This window comes from Panthera pardus, unplaced genomic scaffold, assembly GCF_024362965.1.
Source record: "Panthera pardus isolate Hobbes unplaced genomic scaffold, ASM2436296v1 HiC_scaffold_24, whole genome shotgun sequence".
Taxonomy (NCBI): Eukaryota; Metazoa; Chordata; class Mammalia; order Carnivora; family Felidae; genus Panthera; species Panthera pardus.
This window is the reverse complement of record NW_026526810.1, coordinates 131,148,566-131,175,346: the sequence shown is the minus strand read 5'-3', so window position 1 is coordinate 131,175,346 and position 26,781 is coordinate 131,148,566. Positions and strand designations below refer to the sequence as shown.

The 26,781-nt window shown below is 43.0% G+C and overlaps 1 protein-coding gene across 5 annotated transcripts in view; it reads right to left on the bottom strand.

Moving 5' to 3' along the window:
* VRK1 (VRK serine/threonine kinase 1) overlaps positions 1–26,781 on the bottom strand; it is a 75,314-nt gene that overhangs the window by 39,713 nt on the left and 8,820 nt on the right. For all 5 annotated transcript variants that reach the window (XM_019462220.2, XM_019462222.2, XM_019462221.2 and 2 more), the window contains exon 2: positions 1,969–2,133. In XM_019462220.2, the coding sequence (XP_019317765.2) occupies positions 1,969–2,128 (160 nt within the window). In that variant the 5' untranslated portion in view covers positions 2,129–2,133. The remainder of the gene's footprint in view (positions 1–1,968; positions 2,134–26,781) is intronic.

Sequence of the window (26,781 nt, the reverse complement as noted above, 5' to 3'; positions counted from 1 at the left end):
TCCGAAGAGGCAGCAAGGACACCACGAGGGAGGCGTCACCGTGAAACACAACGGAAACCATCTCTGTGAGAAGGAAAGGCAGACACGAGCAAATGCCACAGAAAATACCCAAGAAAATCCAAAAGCAATCTTTTGAATTCATTAGCGGAAATTGCTGTGGATCCTGAACACGGCTGCTTCTGTGTATCAGCGGGCCCAGAGAGAGAAACTGGAGGCAGCGATATTAAAGCAAATCCACAATGATCAGCTCAGCTTTACAAAAGCACAGTTTTATTGCAGAAATCACTGGATATTAAAACTACTCACTATCAGATGGCACTTTCCAACGATAAATACAAATACAAATAAAACAGCACAAACGCGACCCAAGCTGCAGATGTGCCAAAGGTTACAAAGCAAGTTAACCAAGGCAGAACCAAGAGCCTCCTTGCTTCCAGCTGCCACTCCTCACGTGAGCTGTCCTGGGTGCCCGCGGTCTGTGGTATAGACGGCTCGTACCATGCGCCACCTCTAAACCACAAGGTCAAAACCTACATACCTGCCAGCATGGCTACTAACCTTGCACGGTTTATGAGGGTTCTCACCTGAACAGACAGCCTAGTTTACTGGGACGGGCTCTGGCTCTGAACAAAACGAAAGAATCGGCACCTGTCTGAGGCGCCGCTGACCTAGAGGAATCGTATTTACACGCACAGTAGGGCACTGGGTTTCAAGCTGTGTCACGAACACACCTCTAAGAGGCGGCAGCTAACCCGACACCCCCACTGGTCCTGGAGGAGTCGGAGTCGGACCCTCCTAAGAGCTCTTGATCCCTGCCAAGGGGCTCTCAAATGTCAGCATGCATCTGAATCCCCCGGGGCTCTTGTTCGGTGCACCGCTGGGCCCTCTCCCTACAGTGTCTGATTCGGATTCCTAGGCCAGGGGTGGGACCTGAGAATCTCAGTGCCGACAAGTTTCCATGACTGACACGAACCTAGTATCTAATATTAGTATCTTGAGTAAGATGCTGCTTGGAAGAAAAAAGGGTTCCACTACTGAAAATAAAATGTTATAAACCTCGTGGCAGAAACTATATAATTAAGTAAATAGTTAACTAAATTGAGAGTAGAGGTGGAGTGAGAACATATCACGGAAAAGTCAGAAAGAAGTATCAAAAGAAACATGAACTCTAACTGTATCGCTACTAATATTCCAGGTGAAGCGGTCAGCTCTAGAAGCAATCAGGTAAAATATTTTTTTATATCAACAATTTAGTTCACCTGTAGAATCTCAGGGTTCCATACGGGTCTCCCCAAATTTCAGAGTAAGTTTGCTCATTAATAACACATTCTCCCAATTCCATTAGGATGCCTACTAGAGTTGTATAGAAAGAAAAACCAAATCCACACCTGTTAAAGATCTAAAAATCTCCAAATTAAGCCAAAATAAAGGAAATCGATCCTAACTGAATGGAGGTACAGAAAGGAAGGTGGCCAGGGCTTTCTCCGGGTATCGGAAGAGATTGAGACTATAGAAAATATCTTAAACATCTAAAGCACAATATTACAGATACGCTACCCTCTTTTTCTACTGTGATTAAATCAACTTTCCTTTCCACTCCTGTGTCAGAGACGCAGTTGCCTAACCATACAGTCTTAAGTTGAATCTAGAAATCGTTAGGAACAACCTGTGAAAAGCTCCTAGCTTAGAAACTCCTTCAATAAGAAAGCATGTCAATCTTTGGACGGGCAATTACAAGTAGTCCTACACCGGGGCGCCTGGGGGGCTCGGTCGGCTGAGCGTCCGACTTCGGCTCAGGCCACGACCTTGTGGTTCGTGAGTTCGAGCCCCGCGTCGGGCCCGCGGCTGTCAGCGCAGAGCCGGCTTCACGTCCTCGGTCCTTCTCTCTCTGCCCCTCCCCTCCCCCCCCCCCCCCCAGTTGCACTCTGTCTCTCAAAAATAAACATTCAGCAGCAGTCGTACACTCACCAAGATATATGCAACCGAAGCCGCCCTGGCCGATGGGGGATCCTAGTTTCCACTCCTTCTTCATCATGTCAGTGATGATCTCCCCAGCTGCAAAGTGTTCGGCAAGTTGTCTCTTTGTGGGGCCCTGTCTTCCAGCCTGAGCCACTTTTACTCGAGGCATCTTCACTGTAATATAAAAGAAAGCGACGTTCAGAATTATAATCCTAGAAGTGCTGAAACATTTTCCACGAAGGAAAGCTCTGGGCTCCACAGAAAAGCTCTGGGCTTTTCAAATGAGGAAGCGCATTTACGACCCGACAGGCGACGCTTTACACATGGGCCCCCAGCCAGCCTCACTCACAACGCTGTGAGGCTTACATTCTCGTCCCCATTTCACAGAAGAGGAAACGAAGGCTTGGTCAAGTGTGGCAGCGCATCCAAGGCTGGAGACCTAGGAAGCGGGAGAGCAGCAGAAATCTGCCCTGAGGACCGACGGACGGGGCCCCAAAGCCTCAGCAGCACGGCCCCCAAGTACAAAATCAGCAGTGAAGGAGCAGACCTTTCAGAACAGTGACAAGGGAACTGGGGCTGTTTGGTGACAGCCAGCATTGCATGCTTCCCTTGTCACCACTGTCCCTTCTGGCGGTGACCCTCGATTCACCCTTCTCACTCACGGACACGCTGAACGTTAACACTCAGGGAAAGCGGTGTTACTGTGAAAACGGCCCAGGGCTGGGATCAAAAGGCCCAGATTCCAGTGCAGCTATGACACCAGCGGGATGGGTGACGGTGATCAAGTCACTTCTCTCTGGGCTTTAAGTGCCCTCATATGCAGCTTACCTCACTGAGAGAAAGGACCCAGGCGGGGAAGGGGCGGGGGGCGGGGGGCCAAATTCTCAGCTCTACAATTACGAATTGAAAAAGACGTAAAACGAATACTCTTTGGGAGGCTATAATTCCTTGAAACTATCAGAGACCACAAAGAGGGCAGTAAGAGTTTATGGGGTGGTCCGCAGCACCTGAAACGGCTGTTCACGTGAACGAAGTCTGTTAAGAGAGGACAATTCGCAAAAGGTGGCTCAGTCTGGAGCCCAGGCAGACCAAATCCATACACACGACATCAGACGGGGATATTTTAGCAAATATCCACCCACTATCCCTCCACAGGCATAAACTCCATAGATGCAAATACTCTTTATGAACTTATTGGGGATTTTTAAAATTCTTCCTATAGAACACCAACCCTTCTTCATCGTCTGAATCTTCTCTAAGTTAACAAAATATCTTCAGAATAAATGAAGGTGGCAATTATGTCTTCCTCTCAAGCAGTTCTCTTGATGCATATTTTTAATCATTGTAAAATCTCCCTGAATGAGTTTCAGTGTAAACCCTGACAGCCAGACTCAATACACAAGGTGACTTTTACAGCTATGGTTGTAGCTGAGTACAAGGAACAACCATGACAGACAGTTCTACCAAACACTACGAGGGATGCCTTCTCAATTTACCCAACTGTATCAAATCATCAGCAAAATCTCCTATTTGACACTGTCCTTAGAGGAGTCAAGACAGTTGAAAATGAGTTAAAAAAAAAAAATCTTTTCCTCTTTCTGGAACTCAAGACAGTAACTAGACTATCTTTTGTGTCTTTCTGGAATTCCTTTCCAAAAGTGACCATATTTCAAATGAAATATTCTAGCTCACCTTCTACTCAATAGAAACGGTGGTCAACAAAAAGCGTTTTTCCTCCGAAGTATGTGGTTAGCTTTTACTCTCAGTTTTATTCCCACAGCCTAAATGTGATCATTAGCACAGTCTGGACTGACTTTTCCTTCCTCCCGAAAAGCCGTCGCACAGAGCGGAGGCCGTCACGGCCGGCCTCCTGACGTCTGTACAAACCGCCACGTCCAAAGGTTCACTGCTACTGAAGGGGGTGGGACCGCCAGCTCACCGGTCTCATCTCCCGAAATTTCCCCCAGAAAACCCAACCAGGACAACTGGAGAGCAAGCCTCAAACCCCAGGGACGGCATCTCCAACAAGAGCGGGTGACAACATCCCCCACCTCCACAAACCCCGAAATGGGAGTGGGTGAAGAGGCCGCAGACAGCGGGATGGCCCACGTGCCACCAGCAGCTGGCAGGGAAGCAGCAGAAGTGCGGCGGTGTGTCTGATGAATCTGAGAATCCCCAGGTTACCAGCAGGTACTTCTCAGAAGCACGGAGACAATGCGGGAACAGCAGCCACGGCCGGGAAGGGCTGTGCACACTCCGGCAGCGGGCGAGCGGTGGGGGCTCCCCGGGAGGGCTGGGGCGGGCCGGCCTCTACAGCTCGAAGGACCAACCAGCCAGAACTCTCCCTCAGGTGGAGGAAAAACTGCTAGCAATGGAACCCAAACTGAGCATCGCGAAGATAATACAAAGAAAGGGGAAAGAAGGTTCAAATCAAAGTAGATGTGTAAGTTCGCCTCCATGGTTCGGAACGTGACACCAAAAAAAAACCGAAACAAAATGAAAAACAAAAAAGAAAAGGAGGCTGTAAAGGATGACAGGAAGTTGACCCGACTGACCCATCTAGAACCCATCTAGAACTAATTGCACATAAAAGAAAAATTGCTTATGAAACTCAGCAACCAAAAAGAGGATCAAGGCCCAGTCCCATGCAAACTCAAAAATTTAAAAAAAAAAAAAAAAACCCCTTCAGAAAAATACATAAAGCGTGCCTGCCAAAAAATTGAGAGCTATGAACCAATATTTCAAAAGAAGCTTAAACATTTATATATATAAAGACTAAGATCAGAACTAGAAAAAGAAACCAAGAGATAGAAGGAAACTAAAAAGTAACAATCATTTCCAAAATGAAAACTAAACTAGAAGGAACATCAAACTGAATGCAATTTAAACACAGTGACTTAACAGAAATAGTCCAGTGAAAAGGAACAAACTTTAAAAATCGCAAAGGGTGGGGGCACCTGGGTGGTTCAGCCGGTTAAGTCCCCAACTCCTGATACCTGCTCAGGACATCATCACGTGGTCGTGGGATCCAGCCCGGTGTCAGGATCCACACTGAGCGTGGGGCCTGCTTGGGACTCTCTCCCTGACTTTCTACCCCTCCCCACATGCACGTGTGCTCGCTTGCTGTCTCTGTCTCTCTCTGTCTCTCAAAACGAACTTTAAAAAAAATAAAAAATAACTAAAAATAAAAAAGCGTGAAAAAGAGAAACATTTCAGGAGAAAATCATAAATTCAGAACACAGAAAAAGACAACGAACATACCACAAAGAGAATCAAAGCAAAGGAATAGGATACTAAAGACACTTTAAGAAGAGTTCGCTGAACTTAAAAAAAAAAAAAAAAAAAAATGTGAATCTACAAAAAAAAAAAAAAAAAAGGTTGCAGCACACACGGTCCACAGGAGAAATCAGCTCAGCATGACCCACGCCCAGCACAGCCTAGTAAAAAATTACCAAACTCCGTGGTGAGAGCAAATATTCCTTGAGCATCCAGGCCGAAAACAGATCTTTTGTAAGGAAAATAAATCAGGCTGTCCTCACTTTGACAGCAACACTTGTGCCAGGGAAAAAAGAGAAAGTAACAAACTTAAGACAAAGAAAACACAAACGGAAGATTTTATGCTCAGTTAAATTTCAAGTACAAAGACCAAAGTGTTCTCCACATGGAAAAAGGGAGTCAGAACCCACGGCAGAACAAGCCTTAGATATCCAAAATGCATGAAGAAACATGGCGAGCGGGAAGCGGGTATTTATTTATATATTTACATATATTTATTTGTAGAACCGAGTCACCAAGGGCAATCAGGACAGCACAGAGTATATAATGGGCACATGTCCTGACAAAGTAGGTAGGGCACAACTGTAAAAAAAAAAAAAAAAAAAAAAAAATGGGAGAACACACGCAAAAAAGAAAACAACTTTCCAGAAACCATTACACAAGTGCTACCTGGTTTTGTTAACTAAGGTTACTGTATACAGCTGTGGCATAATGTAAATGAGTAATTACGTGATATTTTAATGGTCATCCCCTTGTATCCTTAAAAATCAAGATTCAAATTGAAAGAAAGGGGATGCAGATGAAAGAAGAGGTAAGGCTTAAAATGCTTTACTGGGAAATATTTGTAATTCAGAAGTTATTTTATCTTCTGCAAAACACACACACACACACACACACACACACACACACACACACACACACCCTTTTGTGTTTGCTAGCCTTATTCGCAAAAAAAGCTTCGAAAAAAATAACCAAACCAGTAGTAGTGATTATCTCTAGTGCATAAATTGTATTCTTGAAATACTGTTCCCTCTAAAAGAAACCAGGTCCCTTGAGGAAATGGCTGGTTCCGGGTCTGAAGCTACAAGTGTACAAGGCGCACTTGGGACACCTTGTCATTTCTAGGTGTCAAGGAATCTCTCAAAGATGACTGGGGTTATGTCAGATATGTCTAAGGAGCCAACTGAGATGCTCCCACTGACTAAAGATGGGCCAGTTTGAGTCAATAAAGATAATAACCGCTATGGATTAAAACAAATAAAATGGGTAAGTCCAAGAGTTTATAACAGTAAGAAAACCTAAGTGGTCACCTCTAGAGAATAATAGGAAACCACGTAATTTTGAAAGGTGGTTCGAAAAATTTAAAAAAAAAAAAAAGAAAGAAAGGAATGAATGAATGAAAAGAATCAAGCATTTATCTTTTCTTACTTACATGAATTGTACCGCAGGGTAACCAAATATTAAATGAAGAGAAATTTCTCCTTATGGAAAATTTTCAGCTAATAAATGAATAAGAATGGTTTTAGGTTAGCACCCTTTCCACCTTCTAATGAATTGATGGATCCAGACACTGAGCCCTGATAGCTACTAACATCAAAATATGAGAGATGTCCAGACATATTATACTCCTCCTGATAAAAGAACATGCTCATACCCATGAAGTAATCTTGCCAAAAAAGAAAAAGAAAAAATAGACCCTGAATCTGATCAAGCCTACCAATTCACAGGATATGAAAAGAACAGAAGAACATGATAAGCTATAGCACAGGATTGCAATCAGCAAAATCCCAAGGGTGGGAAACCCTAAGGTCCATATAATCCCATTTCTGCAACTGGTAAGGGTAGAAAAAGGAGAGATGGGGGAGCAGAGAACCAGACGCAAAGAGACGTAAAACAACATAGTACCTGAAACAAAACAAAATCAGGCCAATCTAAACTGCAGTGTTTAGGGACGCACATGTGCGTGATAAAACTATAAAGAAAAGGAAATGATCGCCCTAAAAGACAGAAGTTACTTTTGGAAGCATAAGAAAGTTGTGGTGAGGATGGGGCCGGGGGTTCTATTTTATGACGTCGGGGGTGGTCCTAACAGTACCTTAGAATTCGTGGAGTCTGTATCTATCTGCTTAATAAGGTCTTCCGTATTGTGAACTATTTTGTTTTTAAGCACTAAAAAAATTACTGTTCCTGTAGTTAACAATCACCAAGAGACTGAAACTGACAATCTCTTCACACTCTATGAGCCTGTCCCATCAGACACACACACACACACACACACACACACACACACACACACACCATGCACTCCTAAGTCAAATCTGCACTTGGTTTCCTGTGAGCTATCAGTTGCCTTTTGCTTTTTTATTTACAGGCACTTGTTATACGTTCTCTAGTAGAGAAATAAACTCTTGAAACTGCAAATAATTTTCCCCATCTGCCCTTTGATACTGTGTATTTTTAGCTTTTGGACTTCATGGAATCCTTGGAAAGACCCCTTCCAGTGACTCTCGTCAAACATCTCCCAGGCCTTCTTTTAGTTGTTTTACGGCTTCATCATTTGCTGATACAACTTTCTTTGTCTACACTTACAATGGTATAAGATACAATCAGAGGTTAAGAGTCTGGAAGTTTCCAAATGGTTACCCAGTTTCTTCTCCTCGGTCCCTCATGCACAGTAGGGAGATGCGCAGGGTTCGAGGAACGTAAACCCACCACACAGCCGGGGTCAATGACGGACAATAAAAGTTCACATGAAGTTGTTGTTCTTTTCCACACAAAGTTGCTGTCGTCACCCATTCCTGTTCCTCCAAACAAAGGCTTACCGGTTGTGGCCCCCACTCTGGAGAACACTACTCTGCCGGCGTGGTCTAAGATCTGGGTCTCGGCCCCCGGTGTGTCCCCTTTCCACGTCCCAGCACAGCCGTTTGATCTTGACGGCATCTGGCCGCCCCCTTACTTTCTGGGTCAGGGTTACAGAAGTCTCCTGGTTTCAGACAGTAGGAGACGGGCGTTGGTCAATCTCCTTGTTCCTTTTTAAGTGATTTCTCAAAAGAAGGGAGGAGAACTATTGAAAACCAGAAGCCCCTGCTCAAAAACGAAGTGTTACACCCATAAGCATTTGCCTCGGTAACTCAGTGACTTTCCTAAAGAACTTAAAACACTAACTTCAGTTCAACAATCGCTTTAATACATTATAGGTTTCTTCCAATAACGAAACCAATACCTACATCAGGTTTCTATTAAAGAATACGCCGGAAGGCGCGAACTTCCACCAAATTAAACCTTCCTACGTCGCTTCTGCCCACCGGGAGCACGGCGAATCCACTACTATGGCAGCTTATGGGGAAGAGGCCAAGAAAGGGAAAACTTTGCCGCCATATAACCCGTTACATAATCTGAACATCTCTTTCCCCGGTGATAGTGAATGCGATACAGATGCAAGGGGAAAAGCACATCAAGATGCAGACCAGCACTGCCCTTTGCTGAAACCACTCGCTGCCACAGTCCGTATTAGCATATTCACCAAAATTTAATTGTAAACAGAGTAATTATGGTACTAAAGTTATTAAATACACAAAGCAAGCTTGGAACTATACATATTCAAATGGAATTTCAGTGGCAGATCAACTTTTATATCTGAAACAATACCCTAATTAATAGTCAGCTCTGATAAGAAAACGGTCCTGTTTCTCAGATAACATTCCCAAAAAAGTTCTGCTGTGAATATTAAAACAAAGTTTTGCGAAGAGATTTTTTTTAATTTCAACAGCTATATTTATCACAATATGGTACTGTATTTAGACCACTGATACTTTTCAAGTCCTGGATTCAAATTTGGAATCGTTTTTTTCCAGTCTCCTGCTGAAGACAGAAAAAAGCTTGAATGGATCGAGAGACACCACTTATACTTAATGAGCTCTACAAATTCATCATACCCAAACTGGAAAATTACAGTGCAGTAATAAACCCTGTTATACACTGGACGGCTAGTCATAAATTTTCCCTAAAATAGACATTATGCGTGTAAGTTCCTCTGGGGGGGGGGGGGTCACATATTTTTAGGAAATTGTCTTTAAATCCTGCGCTTCTCTGGTATGTTTAAAAAACATTTTTTTTTTAACACTTATTCATTTTTGAGAGACAGAGAGAGAGCATGAGCGGGGAAGGAGCAGAGAGAAGGAGACACAGAATCCGAAGCGGGCTTCAGGCTCCCAGCTGTCAGCACAGAGCCCGACGCGGGGCTCGAACTCACGGACCGCGAGATCATGACCTGAGCCAAAGTCGGACACGCAACTGACTGAGCCACCCAGGCGCCCCTTCTCTGGTGTGTTTTTAAACGGCATGGAGGCACAGTGACTCACAGTGAATTCTGAGCAAACTGGACTGTTCACCATCCCATTAACATGGTACCTGAGGATTCTTATCTCCGCTCTTTGCCGTGTACAGCTTTTTCAAGCCCTCCCCCGTGGACAAGCACTGAAATCTTTCTCGAGCCCAAAGATCTCTCTCTTCTTCAGTCAGATCTGGTCTCTGAGGTTTCAGGACTGTCCTCACCTCTTATTTCATGTAATAAATGTTCCGTACGTTGATAAGTTCCCTGGGTGCAAGAACTGTCTTACAACACACCACTTAGGCAGGAATTCAAGGAATGTGTACACATAAACATCAAAAAGGGTTTCTTCGCCCCTCGAGTATCTGATGTCTAACTTTGTGCTTAATACACATCACTCAAATGCAGCGGACACTGCCCTCCTTCTAAAAGCCCGGCAACTCGAGTCTCTTCCCCGTCTCCACAATGACAAGGTCGAACCCTGTTTATTCTCCCGGGAACCGTAATTCCCCTTCTTAACACGTACGTCTCCACAGATGACCTCAGCCCCTAGTCCAGAGAGGAAACTGAAGCTTCGAGTGGGCATTCTCTTACCTTGCTAAGACCCAAACCTAGGAACCGCCCACAGGGACGTCACGCCCACCTCTGCATCCATCCAGCCTTCCCATCCCTCCATCCCTCCTATCACAAGTCAGGGAAGCTCTCCTCCCCTACCCTTCGGCCGGGCCTGGGGCCCGTCCCCTCCAGCCTTCTTAGGACTTTCACTATGAATTAGTCCCCTTCCACCGTTAATCTAACTTTCTTCTTCCTTTCACGCAAATGTCTCAATATGTCTCAGTGACCGTGTGCGTACTGACCTCTCCTTTCTCCTCGCTGGCGCCACACCTGCTTCCCGCCCCGTCCACACCCACCTTCAGGAGCCACCTCCCAGCGATCTTGCTAAGGGCACTGAGTCCAGATGACGCGCACCCTCTCATCGGCCTGCTCGGGAGAGCGCGACACTGGTGTTCATTCCTTCCCTCTGGAAACATTCTCTCCCTTTGCTGCCGCAATGCAACACCATCCTGATGTTCCTGCCACAGTTTAGGCCGTTCGCTCTCTAGATAATTTGGGAAACGTAACCGTGAGGAGCCACGGCTTGTTTTCTCAAGGAGTCTGTTCTGCTTTTTGACGTACGGTTTTCCAGGAGTGAACCCTGTTAAAAAAGGGGCCCGCCTACGCTTCCCCAGCTTACGCCAAAATACAAATTTTACAAAGTGCGAGTAAATTACATAAAAGAAAAACATGCTGCTAAATAAAATTAAGATGTTAGAAATAAAATTAAGAGCTCTGAAATTAAGTTGGAGGCGTACACAAAACCAGAACTGATTGCTATGCTTTTCCCGTCGGCCTACCGATCTCGAGAGAAGAGGGTACGGTCTCAGACAGACAGTCGCACACCAGGTTCACGGCAACACTGCGGACAACAGTCGAGAGGCGGAAGCAACCCAAGGGTCCCTGGGCAGAGGAGTGGAGGAACAAGAGGTGGCGTGTAGAGACAATGCAGTAGGACTCAGCCTTACAAGGAGAGGAAATTCTGGGACGCTTGGGGGGCTCAGCCGGCTAAGCGTCTGACTCTTGGTTTTGGCTCAGGTCACAATCTCGAGGTTTGTGAGTTCGAGCCCCCCCCCCCCCCCCCCCCCCCGTCGGGCTCTGCGCTGACAGCTGCGGAGCCTGCTTGGGATTCTCTGTCTCCCTCTCTCTCTGCCCCTCCCCTGCTGTCTCTCTATCTCTCTCTCTTAAAAATAAACAAACATTTTTAATTTATAAAAAAAAGAGAGAAAATTCTGACACGCTACAGTACAGATGAATCTTGAAGACATGCTGAGTGAAATAAGCTAGTCACAGAAAGACAAATGTTGTATGTATCCACAAATATGTATCCGCTACATGAGGTATCTACAGCAGTCAAATTCACAGAAACAGAAAACAGAATGGTTGCCAGGGCTGAGGGGAGGAGGAGAAGGGGAGCTGCTGTCTAACGGGTATAGTTTCAAACCTGCAAGATAGAAAGAGTTCTGGAGACCGGTTACACCACAACGCAAATACCTAAGGCTAATGAACTGTACACTAAAAAACGGCTGGGGTGGTATTTTTGTCATTTTATGTTGTTACTCCCCCCCCATACACACAATTAAAAAAAGAATGAAGAGAGTGTATGGACCCAACAGGTAAAACAGACCGTATAATACTAACATATTCTTGGTGATTATGGACACACACACACACAACTGGAAAAGCATTACAAGTGGGATTAGTGCAAAGGTCCTCTTACAGATGCTAATTACAGGCCCATCTCCTTCTATTGTGCGTTGCTTTGTTGCGCTTCACAGATACTGTGTTGTTTTACCAAACTGAAGGTTTGTGGCAAGTTTCTGCAGCACAAATCTACCGGTGCCATTTTTCCAACGGCATTTGCTCACTTTGTGTCTCGATAGTTTTTGGAAATTTTCACACTGTTTCAAGCTTTTTCCATCATTATTAGATCTATTATGGTTATCTGTGATCAGTGGTTACGACTCACTGAAAGCTCAGACGATTGTTAGCGTTTTTAGCAATAAAAAATTTTTTAATTAAGGTACACAGGCTGTTTTCTCAGATGTAACGCTATATTGCACGTTGAACAGACTACAGAAGAGTGTAAACATAACTTTTATATTTGCACTAGGAAACCAAAACATTCGCTTGACTTCCTTTATCATAATATTCACTTGGTTGCAGAGGTCTAGAGCTGAACCCGCCATACAGGGAGGGCGGCTGGCCACGCGGTCATCTCGAGGAAGAGCACCCCACCCTGAGGGGGCAGCAAGTGCAAAGGCCCTGGGGCCAAGAGTATGTCCAGCTTGCTCTCAGAGCAGCGAGGAGGTGGGGGCAGCTGGAGAAGAATCAGCTGGGGGAGAGCATTAGCTGACATCAGAGACGTGAAAGGGCCTGGGGTGGTGATGGCACCCAACACACAGGCCACCGTCAGGACACCTACTTTAACTCGCAGTGAGATGGGAAATTCTGGGAAGGTTCCGCGCGGAGAAGCGGCATGCTCTGACTTACGTCTTCAAAGGATCACTCTGGTTAATGCATGAGACAGACTGCGGGGGGGGGAGGCAGAACTACCGCGTATTGCAATGGTGTTATGGGAAGAACCGATGACTGCATTACTCCTTACTCAATAATACGAATGTCAATCTGTTAAACCCCGCACTGACTTTCAGCCACCAAACACAGGGGTGCAGAATGACCTAGGATGCTTTTTAGATTTTTTTCAACTTTACACAAGCCACCCTCCCCCCCCCACCCCCCCAAAACAAGTCTTCAGTGCCAAGCAGAAACAATCGATATGAGTGACAGATGGTCTAGGAAACATGCTAATCATCTCTTACTCTAGATTTTTCTAAGCTCTATCTTTACAATTTAGTTCACCAGAATATTAAATATTTGAGCTCCTTTATCCCACAGGCATTTATAAAACACCTCCAAGACTTGTGCCAGCAACAGTGCTCGGGGCTGGAAATGCACATGGCTTAAATGGCAACCTCGGGCCTCAAGCAGCTGCACTTCGCTTCACAGAGAAGCACCATCGCACACTCAGGATTTTTATATCATCAGCTTCAAACGAGGATCAATAAAAAGTCCTCCAGGTAAAGGCTGTTTCTGAATCCTCTGATAAAACTATTTATTACAGACAGCGAGCAGTTGTAGACATCTACAGAATCAAACTCAGTAGCCGGGTAAGGAAAAAGCGCCTCTTCTGGAGGTAGTTTTGAAGACATTAGGAGTCTGAAATTCCTGAAATTCCTGTTTTCTCGTCTCTTCGAGGAGCGCTAGCAGTTCAGAGCGAAATTACAAACTCAACTGCGTAAGCACCCATCGTCCGAGGCGGTCGTTCTCCGTCCTGGCTACAGTGGTTATTACCAGCGGAACTCTGAAACCAGAAGGGCCCTCCTCCACAAGAGCCCCGGCGTCTGCACGTAGAAAGGTCGCACAGAGCAGAGGATGCCCAGACTGGACCACCGATCCAGATGTGCTGGCACAACCTCCCCTTCTTCACTAAGTCATTCATTTCCAACGGACTGGCTCTGTTACATACAACTCTATTGTATTAGAGGATTTCAATAAAAGCTCCCGCTCATTCGTTTCAGAAGTTGGGTAAAAATATAAATTAGTGAGGGGCGCCTGGGTGGCTCAGTCGGTTAAGCGTCCCACTTCAGCTCAGGTCATGATCTCACGGTTTGTGGGTTCGAGCCCCACGTCAGGCTCTGTGCTGACAGCTCAGAGCCTGGAGCCTGCTTCGGATTCTGTCTCCTGCTCCCTGTACCCCTCCCCCGCTCACGCTCTGTCTCTCTCTCTCTCTCTCTTTCAAAAATAAACATTTAAAAAATTTTAATATGAATTAGTGAATGAATGATTCAAGAAGAGTCCCCCTCCCGAAAAAACATCCTTTTCCCATCCCATTGTATCCCAGATGAAAATCTCTCATTTACATTTCAAACTTATTTGGGATTAAAAAGTAATTACATGTTTTGGTGTAAATGGCTTCCTGCCAAACTACAGTAAGTCAAAGAATAAAATCAAACAAGAGATAATCGGTCAACAAAGAACTTCATCACCTCTTTTGCTAAATTACATCAGGAACAATCTGAAAGCAATATATTTAAAGACAATTCTCTTACAAATGAGCCGGCTAATCACAAGTTGATTAATGCATTTGATTACTGCTAAGAGATCATCTGAAAAATAAAATACAGCATGTTGAATTTAGATAGCCTCTTCCCGATAATACCAACGGCCTTCATATACGTACTTCTTCCGTCCCCGCAAATCCTATTGTTGAGACTGAACTGTAAGGATACCCGCAGGATAAAAATATACTTATTACCAATACCATTTAATGTAAAAACCTGTGACACAGGAAGCTTAACTGTGAGTTCCTATCAGGGACACCCAATCAATTAGTCCCCTGGTCTCACTCTGAGAACCAGGCATATGAATAAAAGTAGGGAAAACATTCACAGCTGTATGGTATCTGTAGTGACACCGACAAAACAAGAGTCAAGGCTAGCACAACAATCCAAGAGCATATACGAAGTAAGCTCCCAGAGATAATGACCCTATAAAATCACAGGATTATTCCTGAAGAACATTAAGCTAAACTCAGCTGCGACACAATCTCTGGAAGCAATTGTCACGCTAGTCAGGTTTTCACACCTACGCTGGAAAGAACTAGGTGAAGACTCACGCTTCCAAGTCTGAAAAAGAAAGTGGGTATCTTCAGAGAAGAAAACAATTTCTTCCAGGTCAGAATGTTTTTTACTTGTACTGGGAAACTGATTAACGTTCCACTGTGACATTTTTTGGTAGAGTGAATAAAGTGTTTAAAATACAGTATCAAGTGCACTTCCTCGATTTTTATTTCCTTTAAAGGATTTCTAAAAGTTCTAAAGGAGAAGCACTGACTGCGGAATTAATTTTTCAACTGAGAATACACAGTATGGTCCGATCTCAAACATAAAACCAGGACGCCTCACCGCCAACCACTTCCCCACAAAGAGGAAGGATCCTGTGAGGTCTCGCAGGGCACCTCTCTTTCTGACTTTAGTGTGATGGTTAGAAGATCCATCCCTGGAGTCCTAACAGGTCTCCAGGAACCAACCATGAAGACATTACAGTAACATTCATTCATCCTACAGACAGCACACACTGGAAACTTCCTGCTCTGCAGGTACAGCATCTAAGAGGGGAAAAGCCTAGAGATGCTAACTTCAAAGGGAGGTCACCCTCCGAAAGGAGCCAAAAGGAATGCTTCTCTATGTAAAGCACACACTAAAACTGTTCTAAAATTGGGAATGTTGAACTATACTGTTAATATGTTTATACAACATTTAGCATATTTTGGCAATTTTGGATAGATTTCCCAATAGTTCTACTGGGGGGCAAAATTAACTACCAGGCTTTGTTTACAGTTAATTGTGCGTTCAGGTTTAAATCTACACAGGCTAGCAACTGAACAACATTCTTCCTTACGTATTCTTGCGGCAGGGCTCAAGGGGAGAAAAATCTCTAAATACACCGAAAGGAATTCAGGATGACCGAAGTATAGCAGAAGTGTGCTACAGTCATTAAAAAAATTCTTCATGGAAACATAAGAGAAAAATTTTTTTAAAGCTCGGAGACCAGGTTTTCCTAGACAGCAAAAGAAAAGTCAAGCCACAAAGAAAACTGATACATCTGACAAAATTTAAAACTCTCCACAGGTTAAAGAGAACATAAACAAACCCAAAAGACAAATGAAAACCATCTACAACCCATGACAAGAGGCTAATTTTCTTAGTATTTAAAGATTCCTTTCTAAGAACAAAAAAACAACCACAAAAGCCCAACAGAAAAATGGACACACTGCGAATTTCTGGAGACAGAAATTCACAGAAAAGAAAGACAAAAGGCGTTCAGAAACACTCTTCTTATATTAGGGAAATTTCCAGGTACGTACAAAGTAGAAACGTGGTATGATGAACTCCCATGTCCACGTCACCCTGTTCAGCAATTATCAACACACAGCCAATCTGCTTCTGCTGTATCCCCAATCCGCTCGCCCCTCTAGTAGGTTTTAAAGCAAACCCCACACATCAGATCATTTCATGTGCAAATTTTCCTAACAGGTACTTTTAAAAATACAGTCACTTAAATACCATCATCACATCTAACAAAATTAATAACCATCCCTTAATATCTCCTAGTAACAATTGTTCAAAACTCCCCAATTGTCTCAAAAAATATCTCCTTATGGGGTGCCTGGGTGGCTCAGTCGGTTAAGCGTCTGACTCGGTTTCGGCTCAGGTCATGATCTTGGGGTTTGTGAGTTCGAGCCTCACATCGGGCTCCGTGCTGACAGCACAGAGCCTGCTTGGGATTCTCTCTTTCCCTCTCTCTCTCTGCCCCTCCCCTGCTCACACTCTCTCTCAAAATAAACAAACATTAAAAAAAAAAAAGAAATATCACCTTACAGCTGATTTTTTAGCTGCTGCCTCTGGCTGATGTGTCTTTGAATCTTTTAAAGGACAAATGCCACCTTTCTCTTTTACTTCCCTAGTCGTTTGTCTTGTAAAATTTCCCATCTTGTGAATTTTGCTGATTGGGGCCCTTTAGTATCACTGAATGTGTTTCTTGTATTTTTTGTTACTGTTGTTGCACAAATCGTTCTACCGTCTGGTGTCAGTGCCCCTCAGCGAAAGAACCCCAGAAACACATCTACAGTTAAACCAGCCAGGAGAGCACATTCCACATGGGGCACTAGGGTGTCTCTAAGAATGTTAAAAACAATCTACTATGGGATTTCGGCTTTGATTGGGTAATTTGGGGGAGGGTCTCAGGAAGCAGGAGTTTCCCTAAATTGGATGCCATTCTATGAGTGGGTATGTCAATAAATCTTCTCTCAGGGAGGGGAGACTTAGAATGGAGATGAGGCTGTAACTGGTGAATAAGCGGCCATCACTCCTTCTGGTTAGTATTTTGGGGATGGCACAGAGACCTTGGCTTTGTGCTTGGTTCCGTTTCATCATAACCTGCATGAAACCCCGTCTGAGGTACTCTGTAAAACTGCTCACATTTAACTGGAGAACAACATGGCCTGTGAATGTCAGGCCAGCTTCTGAAGCCGGGGCCCGTGCTAAACCCTGTGCTGAACCCTGGAAGCCCTTCGAGTTGTGTGCCCTTCTGAAACAACCCCAACAGTCTGGGATATTTTCCCTGCTTTCTAATACAAGATGCTCTGGGGTCCTCATGCACATTTTCTTGCCCCAAACCTAAAATCAATCACTTCTGCAGAGAGCCTGTCTCCTTTTAGTGGGAATGGATCAGAGACCAAAATCTGAGCTCTAGAATACTGACTGGCCCCTGGCTGTCATTATTTCCAGGTCCTCTGAGTGAACAAAGCTAGAATTCTTTTGAGAGAGAAAACGCATCACAGGTTTATACGGATATTTCCTGTCCAAATTTGGGATTACGTGGTTTTTTGCTTAACTTCTTTGACTTTGTCTCTATTCTCGTGTGTTAAAATTCTTAGTTCCAGACACTAACCTGAGTGTTTAACTGACACACATTTCTTCTCTTCTGAGTGTTCACAGTTTTGTAAAACATCCGCACCCCAAAACCAAACCACACGGGGCGTGCTCAGAAGTCTACCTTCCATCTCTGCCCCTTCCACGCCTTTCCCTCCGTGTGGCTGCTTTTGTTAGTTTTTAGTTTTCCCCTCCTTTTTTCTCTTGTAAACAAATAAAATACATTTATCTACATCACTGGCTTCTGAGGTTAGTAGGTAAAAGATTATATACCGTGGTCTTCACCATGATTTCTTTCACTGACACTACATCCTGCAAATCACAGCATATAGGCCCAGCTTCATTTATCAACAAAATGCAAAGTAAAACTACAGTGACACTTTATGTATAATGAAAATCGCATTTTCAAGCTATCAGATTATCCAAACTCAAAGAGTTAGAAAATGCACTGAGTTGGTAAGAATACGAAAAAAAAGGCCCATCAGTTTAGCATTAGCCACCAAAACTGTAAATGCACACGCCCTCCGGCTGAGTAAGTCCACTTCTAGCAACTCGTCCTACAGGTATCCTCACATCCTGTCAAATGTAGGTGACAATCCACCGAGAGAAAACCTCACTAAAGTGGAGTAGGGGACAGAAGGAGGAGCCATACCACCCACCATCAATCACAGGAACAGGTGTCAATGACAGACCCGGCAGAAGAAGGGCCAACAGAGAAGAATCATCAATTACAGGCCCCAAGAGGGACAGAAATACACTGCATCTCGCACAAGAAACAGATCACCCCTGCAGCTCAGTCGGTGAGAAACCTCATCACCCTCAACTCTTGCTTCCCTCCAATGGACTCTTTCTCAAACCATCTCTCCCAACTTCCTCTTTCTTCGTAAAATAACGTTCCTCTCCTTTGTTGGACTAGCCTCTGGTTTTGCCACAGTTTGCTCGTCCCGAATTACAATGCCGTAATTCCTGAATGAATCCATTTTTGCTAGTAGAATAACTTGTTTTAAGGTTAACTCGCACATGGATATTCACTGCAGCAAAGTACGATAACAAAAGACTAGAGACATGCCTAATTTACATCAGAAGGGAACTTATCAGAAGGGATATAATGACAGCATATCCACAGAATGAAGTCATATGCAATTTAAAAAAAGAGGTAAACCCACATACACCACTGTGGAACAGTCTCCAAAATATAGGTAAGTGAAAAACGTATGCTACGTATGCTTGAGTAAATACCAAGTAGCTCTTTCCGGTGTTATTACTTTGGAATCCACCTGCGCTCCTGTCCTTTAACAGGAGGATCCACCCAAGCAACCGCCTCATGTTAAAAACACAGCAGTGGACTATGAAGAAAAGGAACTCCGAACGCCCACATCTGCAGCCAAGACCGTACCTTTACGTTTTGCTGTAAAGACTAGGTCAGTCTTTAAAGAGCAATACAGTCTGAAAGACTATTAAATGAAAGCAAATATTGACACGAACTTCTTAACATGAATGTAATCACTTATTTTTGCCCAAATAATCCTAAATGAGTACAAATGTATGAGACTGAATCCATACCGGGAAGAATAAATCAAGCATTAGTAACAGCTCTTACACACGAATGAGCTAACATATAACAACAGCTATCCTCACTCTTAAGCACCTATATGGCAGGCTCTGTGTCGGCTAATTTAAACACACTGTCTCTAACTCTAAGAATAACCATAAAACCTAGGTGGCATCATATTGACTTCATACAACAAAACCAGGAATAAGAGAAGTTGAACCATTTGTCCGTGGCTTTCGCAACCAGTAAGTTAGCAGGACCAAGATTCAAAAGACATGTATGGAAAATACAGTTTCTGCAAAAATAAATGCCTTTTTGTTATTTACTACAGGCATTAAAAGAGAGCACATACTGCATAACTAATCATTTGTGAAACAGAAGTCTTAAGGTGGTAAAATATTTGCTTTAATACTACAATATAATACTATCACAAACGCCACTGAAACAGTATTAGAGGGACGCCTGGATGGCTCAGTTGGTTAAGCATCTGACTCTTGATTTCGACTCAGGTCCCCACGTCAGGCTCTGCACTGATAATCATGGAGCCTGTGTGGGATTCTCGGTCTCCCTCTCTCTCTGTCCCTCCATCACTCGCGTGAACACACGTGCTCACACAAGCTCTGTCTCTCAAAATAAATAAACATTTTTAAAAAACAGCATTAAAGATAAAACAGAAATATATTCACATGTTACTATAAATACACAGCCTAACTGTCGAAAAAAAAGAATGACTTCCAAAGATCAAAAGGACAAAAAAATAAGTCACTGATATAAAGATCTCCATAAAGAAGGTTTTAGCTGCCTTTTCTAGTGTAAAATATTGATACAAATTTAGGGGAAAATGATATAATAAACCACTGCAGGATATTTGAAAAAATAGTTAATAATTATGTATAAAAAACCGTGTACTTGATGAGACTATCTTCAGGTGCCATATAAAACCCCAAACATTCTGAAGTTAGTTTCTTCTGCAATCTCAGCATGTGAATGACGGCATTGTTACCATTCCTCACTAAATGGTCTAGACAAAATCAACTACTCAAGAATCTAATTTCGCCTACAATGCAAAGGAACGTCAAGTGAAAATTTCAACACTGAGTGGTGTTAACAGCACTAGACTCTACAACTTTGCCCACATTTCACAGCACTGTGACACTGTATTACCATTAATTGCATATATGTCACTCTCTTTTGACATATTTTGTGAGAATCTGGAACTTAGCGACCCCGTCTAACCCTGGTATCCCAGGTCTAACATGAATCTGTCACTTGATGAGAAACCAACAGATTTTTCTTAGAATGGGCTGATTTAAAGCCATGAACCAGGTCTACCTGCTGTGAACGTGGACATGCTCCAACTTATCCAGGTCTTTTTTCCTCACCTGTAAAATGACTGGGATTAAAATCTCAGGCAGGTGTTTTACCTACTGATTTCTAGGGAAAGAAGCCTGCCTCATTTTAGAACCAGTATGAACTAAAAAGGATCTATTCCAATGATCAGGAGATGTGCATTTTCCAGCCTAAGGTATTCCATACGTAGGTTGCCAAGGGAAGCTGTTGCCAAGAGAACGCAAAAGGCCTGAAAACCCTCTTAACCCCTTCGCTTAACTACAAGAAAGGATGAATGGTCCCCAAACAAAAATGAAAGAAAAACAAAGGAGAGAAGACCAGGGCCAAAAACGTTTCTGCTTGAAAATAAATGAAACTGAACGTTAAGAGGCTAATGAACTCTAAATAATAAAAAGACAACCCCATTTAAAAATGGGCAAAGGATTTAGGTCTGAAGACCTTTCACCAAAACCGATGGAGAGATGGCCAACAGCACAAAAAAGTGCTTGACCGCATCAGTCATTAGGGAAATAAAAATCAAAAGTACAATGCGACACCACTTCACAGTCCCTAAGGAACAAACAAACAAACAAAAACAACAGCGAGTACTGGTGAGGATCTGGAGACTGTGAACTCTCATCCAACGCTAGTGAAAATGTAAAATGATGCATCGAACTCTGGAAAATAATTGGGCACTTCTTCAAAAAGTTAAACGGCGAGTTACCTTACAACACAGCAATTCTACTCATAGGTACATACTTAAGAGCAATAAAAGCATACATTCACACAAAAACTCGTACATAAACGTTCACAGCAGTATTGTTCACAATGGTCAAAAAATGGAAACGACTCCAATGTCCTTCAACAGATGAATGGATACACAAATGTGGGCTATCCATACAACAGAGTATCATTCAGCAACAGGAAGAAAGAAAACACTGATGCATGCTACAACACGGATGGACCTGGAACACACCGTAGCAGGTGAAAGAAGCCTGTTACAAAAGAGCCCATATTTTACAATTCCCATTATGTAAGATTTCCAGAACAGGTCAATTTATAGAGACAAAAGCAAACTAGAGGTTTCTTAGGGCTGTGGGGGGTGAAGAGAGAAAGGACAGCGACTGTTCATGGGTGGGAGGTTTGCTTTAAGGCCGATGAAAACATTGTACAGTCAGATTATGGTGACAGCTGCAATCCTGTGGAGATGCTAAAAACCACGGAACGATGCTCCTGAAATGAGTGAATCCGATATTTGAACCAGATCTCAATAAAGGCGTCTTAAAAAGTTAACGACAAGGGGGAGGTTAAGCGTCCGACTCTTGATTTCGGCTCAGGTCATGATCTCGCGGCTCGTGAGTTCGAGCCCAGCATCGGGCTCTGCACTGGCGGCAGAGACTGCTTGGGATTCTCTCCCCCTCTCTCTGCTCCTCCCCTGAGAGCGCGCACGTGCACACACGCTCTCTGTCTCTCTCAAAATAAATAAATAAACTCAAAAAAAAGTTAATTAAAAAAAATGTCAATGAGAAGAAAAATGTGGGATCAAGGATAATAAAGGAAGGAACAACAGCTATACAAGAGTTACAGTATTCCGTGGAAACAAAAGTATATGTTCTGAAAGAAGGCTAGAGGTCACCCTAAAGCAGGCCTCTAAGAACACAAAGGAACCAGCAAACGACAGATTTCCTGTTATGTCATCTGGGTGGTTCCTGACTACTCTACTCAGGGCACAATTATAGGTGCGTAAACCTGATATTCAAAGGTATACCACTTTCCTGGAGCACATCTGCAAGATGGGAGGAGACTCTGTCGAGGTTAGAACTCACTGGTCATGAACGACTTCTGCTGATTCATGAAACTCTACACTGTATCTGTGACTCTCAGAAGTTCAAGTAGGCAACTGCAGTAAGGGACAAACACAAGGAATAATATATGCAAATGGCTTTCAAAAATGGAACTGGTGTCCTGAACCATGGCTTACTAAAACAATAACGAGTTCCTGGCAGGGGACAAAGCATACCACGAAGATCAGAAGACCAAGTTTGGGCAGTGACTTGCCAATGTGATAAAAAAAAAAAAAAGCCACCTTTTATCAGTAGCTTAGATGAAGATCTAAATAGCATGCTCATCATAACTGGTGAGAGCATAAAGCTGAGACATATAATGACTACTTTAGAATCCAGACCTAAGAAGAGTCTAACAAGCCTAAATAAAACTGTAACACTAGATAGAATGATCTAACAAACCACAGTCAGACTGAAAATCAAAACACAGTTCATTCAAGTCCTTCCTTTTACAGATGAAGCTGAGGCCAGAGGGTTTAATAACAAGCCCAAGTTCAGAAGGTTCATGAAAAATAGGTTAAAGCTGGATATACAGGAACCCTAACTCCCAGCTTGTGTTCACCTCACCCAATGCTATCCTCTACTACTTGTATGGATAACTATATATGGGGTGGATATGGATAACCATATCCCGTATTCCGTATGGATAACCATATACAGAAGCAGAATCTTGACCTCTCTACCTCACAGCACACAAAAATCAATTCCTGGAGACTCAGACCTAAATATGAAAAGCAAAATAATAAAGCCAGTAGAAGACAACATAAAAAACAATCTTCATGACCGCGGAGTAGCAAAAGCTTCTTAAACAGGTCACAAAAGACACTAATCATAAATGAAAATATTGGTAAGATGTAATTAAAATTTAGAATTTCAGTTCATCAAAAGACGCATTACAAGAGTGAAACGGCAAGTCACAGGACAAGAAGAGATTTTTACAATTCATATACTGCACACAGGATTCATATCCAGAATATATACAGACTCCAATATTCCAATAAGAAGAAAACAACCCAATTCGTCAAAAATGGGCAAAAGACTTGAACAGGCACTCTGCTACATGGGATAATCAAATAACTAACAAGTGTATGAAAAGATGTTCAAATCATTTATCAAGGAAATGCCAATTAAAATCACACTGATAACTTGTACACAACCACGGAATGGTTAAAGAAAATTCCAAACGGTTTTTTTTTTAATTTTTTTTTTTTAATGGTCATTTACATTTGAGAAAGAGAGACAATGTGCAAGCAGGGGAGGGGCAAAGAGAGGGAGACACAGAATATGAAGCAGACTCCAGGCTCTAAGCCGTCAGCACAGAGCCCGATGCAGGGCTCACACTCATGAGCCGTGAGATCATGACCTGAGCCAAAGTTGGACACTCAACCAACTAAGCCATCCAGGTGCCCCCTCAAAATTCTAAATGTTTAACTGACAGTCCAAGTAGAGGCAAGACTGCAGAGCAACTAATCTCACACACCTGGTTAGCTGAGGGTATAAAATGGTACAACCACTTTGGAAAACTGGCACCATCTATCAAAGCTGCCGACACACACACTCTGACCAACAATTCTGCTCTCATATGTATACTCAACTAAAATGAACATATATGTGAACCAAAAGATATGAACAAGAATGATTACAACAGCATTAGTCATAACTGCTCCAAAGTAGACACTACTCAAATCCATTTACAATAAAAGCGTGGTATATAATCTGTGATGGTTTTTAGAAATAGTCACAAATTTTGACACCTCTCCAGAAAGACGTGAGGTCAATGTTCCCTACTCTTGAATTCAGGCAGGCTCGTATCTATTTCAACCAACAGTATAGCAGAAGTGACATTATGTGACTTTCAAGGATAAGTCATTCTCTGGAAGCATCTTCTGGGAACCCAGCCAACATGCTGTGGAAACCCAAGACCTAGTGGAGAATACTACACTTAGGTCCCCTGCCGTGGTCCATAATCCCAGATGATTGTCTTTAAGACATCCCAGTCGAGGCACCATATATGTGAGTGAAGGATCCTCTAAATGATTCTAGAACTGTAGAACAGGGACAAGCTATGCCCACCAAATTCCTAACCCACAAAATCCATGAGCCAATAAAATGGTTGCTGTTATACCCCCCTAAGGCTCGAATAGTGTGTTATACAGTAATTAATAACCAAAACTAATGTGTTATGCAGTAACAGATAAGCAGAACAACAGACCTATAAAAAAAACAAACTACATGCAACAATCTTGATGAACCTCAGACACAATGCTAAATTTAAAAAGCTTGGTAAAAAGGACTAATGTATAAGGCATAATATATAGGGTATAATTTCATTTACCAGGCAAAACTAAGCTATAGTTCTAGAAGTCAGAATAGTGGTTACCCTGGGTGGGAGTAGTTACTGGAAAGGGGCACAAGAGGGGCATCTAGAGTGCTGGAAGAGCGACTGTCTTGCTCTTGGTGACGGTAATTTTAGTGTGTTCGCTTTGTTAAAAAAAAAAAAAAAATCAATGAGCTAGATCCTTAATATTTGTGCTCTTTTTCAGTATGTGCATTACACTACAGAAAAAAAAAACAACTTTTTTTTTTTAATTAGTAGAAGTTGGTAACTCAAATAGACACAAAAATGTGAAGAACACATGAAAGATGACACCGTTTTTCAGGCATAAGTGACCAGGTAGTCCCATTAACTGAACAGTAAAATGATGGGGCAAACACACATGAGCAGGGAAAGCAGACTGTGTCCTACTCAGTTCATGTCCAAGGATCTACCTCAGTACTTCTCACAGTCATTCCAGCCTCCAAGACTCTCCTCTCATTTCCATCCTGCCTTCTGCCCACCCCTCCCTTGGTCTCCTTTTTTCCTTCCCATCTCCCAGATGCCTCTTAATGTTGGGGTTCCCCGGGCTTCCATCTTCAATGCTCTTTTCAATCTGCATTTGCACACATGCACACACACATGCACACACACGGCCATTTCTCCTGTATCTTCAATCTCAGTTGATGGCATCATCACCTACTTGTTCTAACAGAAAGTTCAGAGTCGACCACAAATTAAGACTGCAGTTAGCAAAATCCCATGAAAAGAAATTTAACAGGATAAGCCCAAGCTCCCATGTTGGACCGCAAAACTAATGCCTGAGTTTGAAAGAGATAAAACTTAGACACAACAAGCTTAGATACAGCAGCGTATGATGTAATCAGCAAAGCTATTAGAGCTGATAATAATACAGTATGTAGAAGAAGAAAGGCACTATTCTTCCCTATACTTATGGAAGAAAAATGCTACCTCCAAAGCACTAAAATCCTAATTCAATCCTAAACACTACAGCTTGAAAATGGAATTAAATCAAAGGAAAGCCACCAATGTGGTAAAAGGACATGAAATCATGCCTTATAAGGAATAGCTAATGAAGTCAAGAAGACCGATGACCGTCTTTGAGTATTCCAGAGGACATTATATAGAACAGAGACTCAGCTTGTTCTAAGTGTCTCCAAAAGACAGAAAATGGGGTAGGAGAAATAATAAAGACGACTTCCATTCAATATAAGAAAAAACTTGCTAACAGTCAAAACTTTATTAAAAACAGGATAGGCTGTCTCTAGAGCAGTGATTCTCAACCTGGGATGATTTTTGTCCTCATAGCCAGGGATGCTGGTGAACATCCTACAATTCAGAGAACCCCCTCTCCCAACCAAGAATGACCCCTCTAAAATGTCACTAGTCCCACCTGCTCAGGCGGTAGTGAGTTCCCGGTCACTGGAAGCATTCTATTATAGACCAGACAATATGCTAATATCCAATACATGACTTTCTTTTTTTGTTTTAATGTTTATTTTATCTTTGAGACAGAGAGAGACAGAGCACGAACGGGGGAGGGTCAGAGAAAGAGGGAGACACAGAATCTGAAACAGGCTCCAGGCTCTGAGCTGTCAGCACAGAGTCCAACGGGGGGGCTCGAACTCACAGACTGTGAGATCATGACCTGAGCTGAAGTCAGACGCTTAACGGACTGAGCCACCCAGGTGCCCCCCAATACATGACTTTCAAAAGTGGTGGGAGATGAGCTGAAAAAAGATGTCCTGTTTCCAATAATTCTCCAGAGAAAAATACCCTCAAGTATATTAAAGCAACAATGATGGCAGTGATGACGATAAATGTTTACTGAGCACTTACTGTGGGCCAGACACTATACCGAGTAATTCAGATCCACATCTCACAGTTCATTCTCACAGCCACCCTGAGATAGGTATTATTTAACTTGATGTGATGGCAAAATTAGGCTGCCCTAATGTCACACAGCGGTCATATTTGAACTCAGATCTATCTACCTGACTTCTATTATATACATCGTGGTCCAAAGTACAAACATTAAACGACTTTCAAAGCTTTTGTACTCCACA